At 42.8% G+C, this 9,959-nt stretch overlaps 1 protein-coding gene across 8 annotated transcripts in view; it reads left to right on the forward strand.

The window, feature by feature from the left end:
* The window catches only part of GMNN (geminin, DNA replication inhibitor), an 11,850-nt gene extending 2,108 nt beyond the window's left edge, over positions 1-9,742 (forward strand). For 4 of the 8 annotated variants that reach the window (XM_025216420.1, XM_025216421.1, XM_025216418.1 and 1 more), the window contains exons 3-7: positions 3,012-3,110; positions 3,577-3,739; positions 5,130-5,212; positions 5,299-5,409; positions 9,173-9,742. In XM_025216420.1, coding sequence (XP_025072205.1) covers positions 3,012-3,110; positions 3,577-3,739; positions 5,130-5,212; positions 5,299-5,409; positions 9,173-9,364 — 648 coding nt within the window. In that variant the 3' untranslated portion in view covers positions 9,365-9,742. Of the gene's footprint in view, positions 1-755; positions 843-3,011; positions 3,111-3,576; positions 3,740-5,129; positions 5,213-5,298; positions 5,410-6,360; positions 6,644-9,172 lie in introns of those variants that run through there. The other 4 variants (XM_025216417.1, XM_025216419.1, XM_025216423.1 and 1 more) reach the window with 4 other exon arrangements.
* Positions 9,743-9,959: the final 217 nt, after the last annotated feature.

Below are 9,959 nucleotides of genomic sequence, written 5' to 3' on the forward strand. Positions count from 1 at the left end.
AACAGGGCACATGCTACTAGCCTATTGCCAGAAACACTTCAGTGTCTTTGTATTCAGTTTTTAAAACAACTTATAAATGGCTTTACCTGAAGAAAGCATTTTCTTTAACAAGGATGTGGACCACCAAAGATTAATCTGTTAGATTCCTGGATGAGTTCAATACCTAAAGCACTTATCTTTGGAAGTCTTGTGTGCTCAAGCCTGCACCTCCCACATGAGCACAGCCTAGAGCAAATCTAGGGAGGTGTGTTCTTCACCACCTGTATTGTTGAAGATTTGCAGCAAGGAATATGGGGTTTATGGGGCCAGAGAGAAAAAGGCTGACGGTAGCCTAGTGACTGAGGCACTTGCCTATGAGAATCCTGGATTCCTGTCCCAGGACTGTTAATATACTTTATATTAGTTGCTAGATAAAATACTGAGGTCCTGAAGAAGGCAACTAAGTTAAACTCTAGACTCCTCTCAGGTGAGAACCTTTGATACTAAGCCATGCAGTTCATCCAATCCAGCAGTGCTTGAACTCTTTTGGCATGGTGGCTGGCTTTCAACAGGAGGTGGAGTATTCATCTAGCAGATAGCTAGGTGGTCATGGCATTCCCTGGGAGATGCTTCAGGCATGTTTGAAGCATGTTTCGATAAGGGGAACAATTGAATCTGGGTCTCGTGCTTCCCAAGTAGTTTACCTGCTAGGTTATGTAAAAGCTAAACATTTCTCCTCCTGACTATGGTTTTAGAGTTGGCCCTTCTCCCTTGTTTGGCAGAATAGATAGATGTTGGAAGACTCTAATTCGTTGAATCCCAAGAGAATGGATGTGATCCAAGTGTTTAAGTTCAAGAGAAGGGTAGGATTTCAGACATTCCCTTCTCTACTTGTATTTCCCATTCTTCCCTGCTTTTAAATCCGGGGTGGGGGGTTAGCAACCTGTCAGATGAATCTGGCCTGCAGGAACCCAATTTGGCATGGGGCAGGTGGTGTCACGGACCTGTACTACCCATCCTCTCTGCAGTGGAGCATTGTGCCTTGCTGCAGAGGGATTGAGTAACAACTAGCTGCTTGGTTGGTAGAACTTGTTGGGGGGGACAGGGAAGACCAGGTCATGTCACAGCCACACTGGCAAAAGTTGCTGACATCTGCTGTAGAGCTGCCTGCTCAGTATTGGGGTAGCTGGGTTGCCATTCTGAGAAACCAAAATATTGCCATGAATAGCATCAGGAACCTGGTGTTTAAGGTGGGGTTCTCAATCCCATGCCAGGCCTTTTTCTTTAAATGTTTAGAGTTGGGTGCTGAGGTACCCTAATCCTTCACTGAGGACTAGCCAGTTATTATTATTATTTTTTTTTTTTTTAGAACTGTTCCCAATTAATTTAGAAGCTATCAGGCAAATGGTATGAAGTTCATGCTTCTTCTAAACAGTCACCCCTTTGAAGAACTTTGGCCACCTTTTTATTTAAAGTGGGTTGTACCTCTGTTAGGGGTAATATATACCCTTATCAGAAAACAAAGGCATAAAAGCTGTAAGCATATAATAATGTCAAATGGTAACTTGCTCCAGATAGAAGTGGGTGCAGTTTTCTTGCTTTCCTCCAGGAAAAACCTTATAGGACCCTTAAAGTGTTTTTGCTACCCTGTGGTGGGGAGGACTAATCTCAACACCACTACAGATTTGTAATGCTGCTGTGGTTCTAATGGGAATCGCCAGATATTTGGATAATTAAATGTTTCCACGTGGTCTCATCTTCACTGAGCATATGGCCTTAATCTTGTTTTATAGTGGCTAGCTGAATTAAATCTCTTGTTCTGGACACTTGTCTAAATCTGTTCAAAGCAAGGGGTTAACTTGTGCACTTGGTATGTTTTTGTCAGAGGAGTACTGACTAACTGTAACCTTGAATAGCATCTAGTAGCATCTGAAATACGGAGTACTGTCTGTTCCCAGAGTAGTTGGCATTTGTCCTTTACTTCAATGGTAAGATAATTGGTGGCAGAAACTTTACCGTGGGAAAGGTGAACTCCCGTCATGTGAGTTACGGTGTGAATCGGTACAGTGTGAATCAGTAACTTTCTCACGCTGGCATGGTATTGTGTTCTTGCTATCCGTGTTTGAGTGTCTGCCATTTGTTTGCTATCCCATGGTGGCAGTGTACCTAATGAATAAGAGAGATTTAATGCAGGAAATAAGTATTTATGCATGACAAGGAAGGTGATAAACATTCTCTTGTGTAGAACAATAGTCTGGCTGGATCTTGCCAGATAAAATTCTAAATGCCATTTGATTAACTAGATGAAGCAAAACGTCTCTCAAATGCAAGTGATCTTTCAAGGACTTATTGGGATGTATAGACAGTGAAAAATGAATCTCAGACTTCTTGTGCATCTTAGGCGATTGAATTTAAACTGGTGAAATTATCTTAAGGCAAAATTAGAGACAGTCTTGATACTGTGTCAAGAGACCTAGAAAGCCTGCTTGTGGTGATCTTTAAATGGGTTGCTGCACTATGGTTGAATTAAGGCCCCAATACGAACACGGCTCTTGTCTGACCTGTTACTGCAGTGGGGCCTGGCTTTGTGGCACATCTGCCCAAAATTAGTCCTGCACCCTCCCCAAATGCCACCCTAATCACCTTCTTCTGTCCTATCTACTTCTCTGCTTTCTGTTTCCGGCCCTATATTTCACTGTTCCATGCTCCCTCCTTGATCTGCCATGTGCTGCAGGTTGGCCACTCTGAACACTTAAGGTCTTTCATACTTCATACCTAACCCAGCTAAAGCATATGTAGGACTTGCCCCTGGAAACGCAATTGATAGAACCCAGCCATGCTACAAATAGGAGTCCTGTCTTAACAAGGTCCCTTTGCTTGGCTGGAATTACAGTGCACTCAGTCTGAAAACAGACTCAACAAATGCTGTTAATCCTTATCGTTGAGTAATTCATGTCATGTGACAAGCTTAAAATAATCTTCTGAATGGAATAAAATAACTTTTGATATTTTTAAAACTACTTCTCTCTTAGAAGTACTTCACAGCTAGCACATGCAGCTCAGCCCCGAGGCGGACTCTTACAATGATTCAGCCTTCAGCAGCAGGCTGCCTTGTTGGCAGAGGCAATCAGGTATGAATTATAAAACTCACTTAATCTGTAACAAGTCAAATGTTGTGGGGTTAATTATGGATAAGGTAGAACTATAGCCTACACTGAGTATACAGTAAATTGCATATGATCCATTAGTGGTGTAAATGGTAGTCTAAATTGTGTTTGCATCCTTCATAGCTCTGGGGCAATGAATATTAAATCTAGCATGACTGCTTCAAATGGTTTGAAAGCACTTCAGAAGAACTACTTGCTTATCAGATCTAGAGAAGTAATACGTTTTTTAATCTCTCTAGCATTAGATTTGCCAGAATTAAATTTCAGTACAAAAAATCTGGAATAGGTGCAGTTGTGGCACAGAAACTGCTGCGCTTTGAAGGACAGAGTCCCTGTTGCCGAAAGGCATACAAATTAGGAAAACATTCCTTGTCACTTATTAAAATGCTGAACAGAAATAGTACTCTTGCAAATTCATATCATATCTCAGAATCAAACTGCTTCTACATCACAGCCTGCCAAATCCTCAATCAAGAGGAAACTTTGGAATAACCAGTTGATTTCAAAGAGTTGTAAAACTGAAGTTGTCAAAAGAGAACAAGAAAATGAGAGTCTAGATGACATCACTCAAGCTGTGGCTCTTATGGTAAAAAGTAAGTGGCATTGTTGTTTGGCATGCAAAAAAAATGGTGGTGGTGGTGGAAACTTAAGCCGCACAGCTTGTCCTCACTTTATTTCTGCCAAAACTAGATATTGGTATTGTATCATGCTGTTGCCAACAGTAACAGGTTTACCAAGCTTAATCAATTCTATGTCCTTTCTGTGAGCTAAATATGGTATATGAAATTGGTCCTAAGGAGGCGGTGCTTGGCTGTTTCAGAACCAATAACATATGCTTACAAGCTAAGCTTGAAATCCTACAGCTCAAATCAGCTAGGCAAGTAGTATTCATGGGTTTAAGACATGGGTTGGTAACCTTAAGCCATGGGCTGGATCTGGTCTGCAGAGTTATTAAATCTGGCCTGTGAGTCTTCTGCTGCAGGTGGGGATAAGCACCTGCCTGCCTCTGATCCAAAGTGGGCCATTTTGGCTTGCATCTGGAGAAGGCTGCCTACCACTGGTTTAAACAATGTTTAAATAAAGCTGCAGTTGTGCTTTGGCATTGACCTATGACAGTTTTGTCTCCATGAACACTTGTTAACAGTGCTGTTCTAAACTAGTTCTACTTGAATAGCATCTTTTAGTTGAGGAAAAATTCTTCTGGTGTGGGGTAGTCTTTTTGGCAACTGAACCTCATTTAGCTAGCTTTTTTTCTGATTTGACAGTCACTTTTGTGACTCCTAAGTAAAGTGAACATATGTCCCGGTTTAGCCAGGAGAGTCCTAGATTTCGAAGGCTGGTCCTGGCTGGTTGGTGAGAAATTAAAACTAGCATCCTGGAAAGGGGTGCAGGGCACAGTCCAGCAGGGAGATAGAGCGACTAGTGTGCCAGGCAGATGGGCAAGCAGGCAGGCACCAGTGGCAGGCTGCCTTGCACACGATACCACCCTGCTTCTACCTCTGTCTGCACCAGTGCCACTAACTTGGGGGAGGAGGAAGAAGGGGAAGTGTCCCAGACTTCCCTTTCTCCCATATGGTCACCCTATGACGAGTATCTTGCAACTGGGATCATCTCATAATGCATGTTGCAGATTCTTACTTCAGCCTCCTACAGTCACCAGAAAATTTATCTTTAACACTTAAGCCAAAAAACAAATTGCTACAGTTCAGGAGCTTGGTCTGGGTGTTGGAGATGTTTGATTTTTATTTATTTTTTTTTAACAGGGCTCAAAAGTGTTCCTGTACAGTTATTAGTAGATATGCACATCCACAGTAGTTAGTAGAGCTCATAACTGCTTTTTAGCAGGTTGCAATGGAATGTCTAGTAATAAATGGCAGAATTGCCCAAAACTTTAATGTAACAATTTTGAAAGCTTTAGGAGTTGGCCCTCTTAAATTCAAATCCTTGGTACATAACACCTCTCACATGAAACTCTTACTGCAGAAAGTCCCCCATCTCAGTACTGGAAGGAAGTGGCTGAAGAAAGGAGGAAGGCTCTGTATGAAGTACTTCAAGAAAATGAAAAGGTAGTTAATTCCCATTTTGCAGTTACTGGTAATAGCAGGTTTTGGCTGCTGTCCTGGAGAAATGTTTTAAACTGCCTTTTTTCCAGCTGCACAAAGAAATTGAACAAAAAGATGGTGAAATTGCCCACTTAAAAGAAGAAAATGATGAGCTGTTGTTACTTGCAGAGCACGTGCGGTATATGACAAACATGATTGAAGTAAGTACAAAAGACTATGGGGGCCTCTCGTTTTTTGTTCTGTTGTTGTAACGGGTTTTCAGCCAGGGGTATGTGTACCGCTGCAGGTACTTCTGATAGCCTCAGGGAGTATTCCAGCTGTGGGTGCCGCTGCTGGCACTTCCATTCGGACCCGCCCACCCCTGGGTCGCTGATCGGCTGCTGGGGGTCCAATGACCCAAAAAGGTTGAAAACCCCTGACCTAGAACATTAACTATGGAATGTCTGCTAAACTCTGATTTCCATTTTGGGTAGTAACTACTCTTCCATGTTGTCAAAAACCAGCCTGACCATGATGTTAGCTTACTGTATTCTGGATATCTGCTTTTTCCACAAATGTGCTGGAGGCCTAGTTTAATGACTGATTGCCCTAAATTGCTTCTCAAACTTGATTCTTGCCTGCTGGCCCAAGCCCATGGGGAATGTTGAACTCGCTAGAGCAGTGGTGCTCAACCTTCTGGTCCCACGAGCCAAACAAGTGGCACTGTGTTGATCTGTGGGCTGGATCTAGTACAGAGTTACTGCATGGGGTTGGTCCATGAGGAACAGCAATTAATACTACCACTTTTCCACCTGCCACCAAAATTATTGGCCAGTAGGGAGCCCCATGGGCCAGATCTGGCCTGCAGGGTAGGGGCTGAGCACCACAGCACTAGAGGGATGAGTTCCTTGGCATGAGCCCTTGGTTAAAGCGAGATGCTCATTAGCCAGCTTGGGGGATGTCTGCCACCATCTCTCAACAGACCAAGCAAGGAGAAGACCGAAGGGACTCTGCTTCACCAAATGCTAGCAAGGTCTCTGAATGGGGTGTTGGTCTATCACAAGATTCATGGAAATCTATAGCTCATGTTGCATGAGTGTAAAGTGGGTTGTGGTGTGTGGCTCTTAATTCTTTGCTAAGCATGTGTTCCTCTTGCAACTTAACTTCTTCAGAGGACAACACGTTAAATGACTGAGCACCTGGGGTCATGGAAGGTCTAAAGCCCTGGCTCAATGGCCAAGACAGCTGGATTGCAGAGTTTTACAACCAAAAGGCTCAGCCCGGAGAACTGTACCTGCAAGTGGATTAAAACCAACTCTTAAGTTTTGTGGTGGTATTGTTTTTGTTAAGCTATCGGGGTTAAACTTTGCTTTTCCATTTGAGTTTGTGGCACTTCATTTTTTTTTCCTCATAATTACTGTATTTACCCAAATGCAAGATGACTTTGAATTTAAGATGCAGCCAGTAATTGTATTCTATACATGGAAACATTTTTTTTTTAAATGTTAATCTTTCCACATATGGAATCTAACTATTGGAGGGTTGTTTTAATTCATCTGTCCCACCACTGCAGCATGGGAGGATGTGGGGGTGGGGAGGGAGAGTAGGACAGGTGAGCCCCTGTCCTTGCCACAGTCTCTGGATAATAATAAGACTTCAGTAGCACTTGACAGGGGGGGGAGGAATTTGGCTCCTCATGCTGTTGTGAGGAGAAACACCTGCCCACTTCTAACCCAAGGTGAGTCATTCAAACCTGCAGCTGGAAAAAGTTGCTGACTTGCTGTCCAAACAGTCATGCTAATGAAGTTCAGACATAGTATGGGTGTTGTCTGTGTAGCTTGCAGTGGTAAGTATTATCACATTTTTGCCTCAGCGTATCTAATTGAGTTGAAATCTTCTAAACTGGCATCAGTTGTGTAGACAGTCTGAGACCTAAAGGCCTAACTTTAGGTAGTTGCCAGTTGCATGTGAGCAGCATACTGTCACAACCCAAAGTTGTGGTTTTTGTTTTTGTGTGTGCTTTGGCACCACTGAATTATTTTCCCGCTAAATTGCAGCTTCTTTGCATGGTGGAGTTTTCTGTTGCAGAGGAAAACCCCGGTGCAAGGGAGAATTTCCCGCCAATTTGAAGCTTTCTTTGCAGGGTGCATTTCTTCTTTGCAGCATAGAAATGCACGTTGCAAGGAGTTCCCGCCATTTGTATTTAAATTTGTGCCCCACTGTTGGCTGTTTCTAAATTATGCACATGTGGCGGCTAGTGATTGGCTTGCTAGCCATATAAAAAGTTTGAGTGGTTTCCGCCCAAGTTGGAGGACTCCACGAACACCAGGAGGAGGAGACTTCACGCTGTGTGAAGATCTCTAAGCGCTGCGGAGCCTATCGGACCCAGCACATTTCAAGCAGGCAACAGAGGTCTGATCAGCCTCTAGCCTCTCCCCGTCGCCGATAGATTCCTAGACGTATCCCTCCCTGTGCGCAAAAGAACTGGACCCACGGAGCCTAGCAAACTTCGTGTGAGGTCAGCTGGAACAACTGACAGTTGTTCAGACGACCAAACTACCTCAGAGCACAAGTTCCACGGAGCCTAGCAAACTTTGTGTGAGTTTATTCAGAGCTCTTTTGTACGAGTACTTTCTTCGGTTGACACAACGGGCTCGCGTGTTTAGAGCCTTCAGCTGGATTGAGCTAGAGTTCGCGAGTTTAGAACTCTTGTCTGCCTCTCTTCTTTCCTGTCTGTAACTGCAACTCAAGCAAGTTTTCCTGCCTGCACCGCGACCATCTTCGGTGTAAGTAAAATAATCTTTAAATCAACCACTACGTGTCTGTGACTAATTCTAGCCCGTGCGTGCCTTGCCGCCGCATGGTCTCCTCTGACCCCGCATGCCCGGGCTGCTGGTCACAGCCCGCGTGCACAAAGACGGGTCCACATATCGCTCCTGGCTCGCACATGGCGACATGGACAGGATCGGGAGGCGGCCCGCACACATACTAGATCACAAATGGAGTGTAATGAGAAGTTTTAAGCATTTGTTGAGCAACTGACACACTTCTATTGCAGTTTCACTGCTTGAACTAGTATGAGTTCAACCCTACCTCTGTGTTTTTTATAGTCCTTCTGTTTGCTGTTCATCTGGATAACAAGATAACATTAGGTTGTAGCTGGATTTTAAAAAAAAATAGACCTAAACTAGTGAGGATTATGCAGGATGGAGGCAATGATGGTTTGGTCTTGTGCATTTTTCAGGGGACACTTGCCTGGGGTGGTGTATGTTTTGGTTTTTTTACTCAAAGTAAAATGGCTAATCTAGCTATTAATAATAAAGGCTTGGCAGATGGATGTTGGAAAACGGATCCCTGTCAAGTTTGAACTAGTCATAGATTCATAGATTGTTAGGGGCTGGAAGGGACCTCGCAAGATCATCGGGTCCAGACCCCCTGCACTAGGCAGGAAAGACAACTGGGGGTCGGGTGACCCCAGCAAGGTGACTGTCCAGTCTCCTCTTGAAGATTTCTTGGGTAGGTGATGGCATGGTTCACCTAATATCAGTGACCTCTAAACATTTGCTCTTCTCAGGTCAAGAATCAACAGGTCCATTCTAAAAAACAAAACAAAAAAACTACTTGCCTTGTAGCACTTCAGAAAGCCTTCTCATTTTATATTGCTGTGATGGAAGAAAACTATATGTAAAATCAGGATCAAAGATAGTCATGGCAATATAGTGTACTAAAACCTTATTTGGAAAATAATTTCTTTAAAGTTTGGTAAACTCACTTCTGGCAAAATAGACTTTGCCTAGGCATCCTAGAAAGCCTCGGGCAAACTAGATATAACTGCATACTGGAAATAGCACTTCTGGCAGAGACTTCAAAGAATGGTTTAACACTCGACTAATCAGAAAAAATGCTTCATTTTACAGAAATTAAAATTATATTCTAACTGATTACTAATGTCCTATATATAATTTTTCCTCCTGTATCTTCCAGAGACTGACTGGGCAGGCACCCGACAGCCTTGATGCATTAAAGGATCTAGACTTGGAAGAACTTAAACAGGAGGATGAAGAGAGGGATTTGGGGAGTAATTTAAATAGTGATTCAGAAGAGGAGTCTTCAAAGTCATGTGATTCTGAGGAGAATGCTAGAGTCTCATGTGTGAACAATCCAAGAAGTCTGTGAAACTGGCTTGGAAACAAATAGCCAGGGTTTGTGTTTTGCAGCTTCCATTCTTATTTTATTTCTATTTTATTTTTTTTATTTTTTTTTCTTAATTCTGAGCTCATTCTTGGAGGAACCTACTGCCAAACTTACCTCAGGTACAATTGTTGAATTTTGTGGAAGCTTTAAAGATGCAGCAGATTTTAACTGGTGATATGTAGCAATGGAAATATTTGTATACTGCCTAAACAAGGTTTTAGAGGTCACTTGTATAAATGCAAATACTATATATTTCTAATTTGTTTTGTAAATAGTTATCAGTTTGTGAGACACAGTATGTCAGACCTACTTGATTTAAATAAACTTTAGCAACCTTTCTATTGCTTGATTAGTGTGAAAGCAGTGCTATGGTGTCCTTTTTGAAAGTGTAGCAGTGCAGCAATCCATCAGTGTGATCATAGCACTTGATGTGCTATGATGTGTGCCACCCAGATCTCCCCACAACTTTGAATAGTTTTGTAGAACTTCTGCTGTATTAAACCCTAAGTAAAAAAGGTAACAAACCATTTTACAGGAGGGCCTCTAAGAATTCTGCAGTAAGATGGGGTTAGTAAGC

The sequence above is a fragment of the Alligator sinensis genome, unplaced genomic scaffold, assembly GCF_000455745.1.
Source record: "Alligator sinensis unplaced genomic scaffold, ASM45574v1 scaffold969_1, whole genome shotgun sequence".
NCBI lineage: Eukaryota > Metazoa > Chordata > Crocodylia > Alligatoridae > Alligator > Alligator sinensis.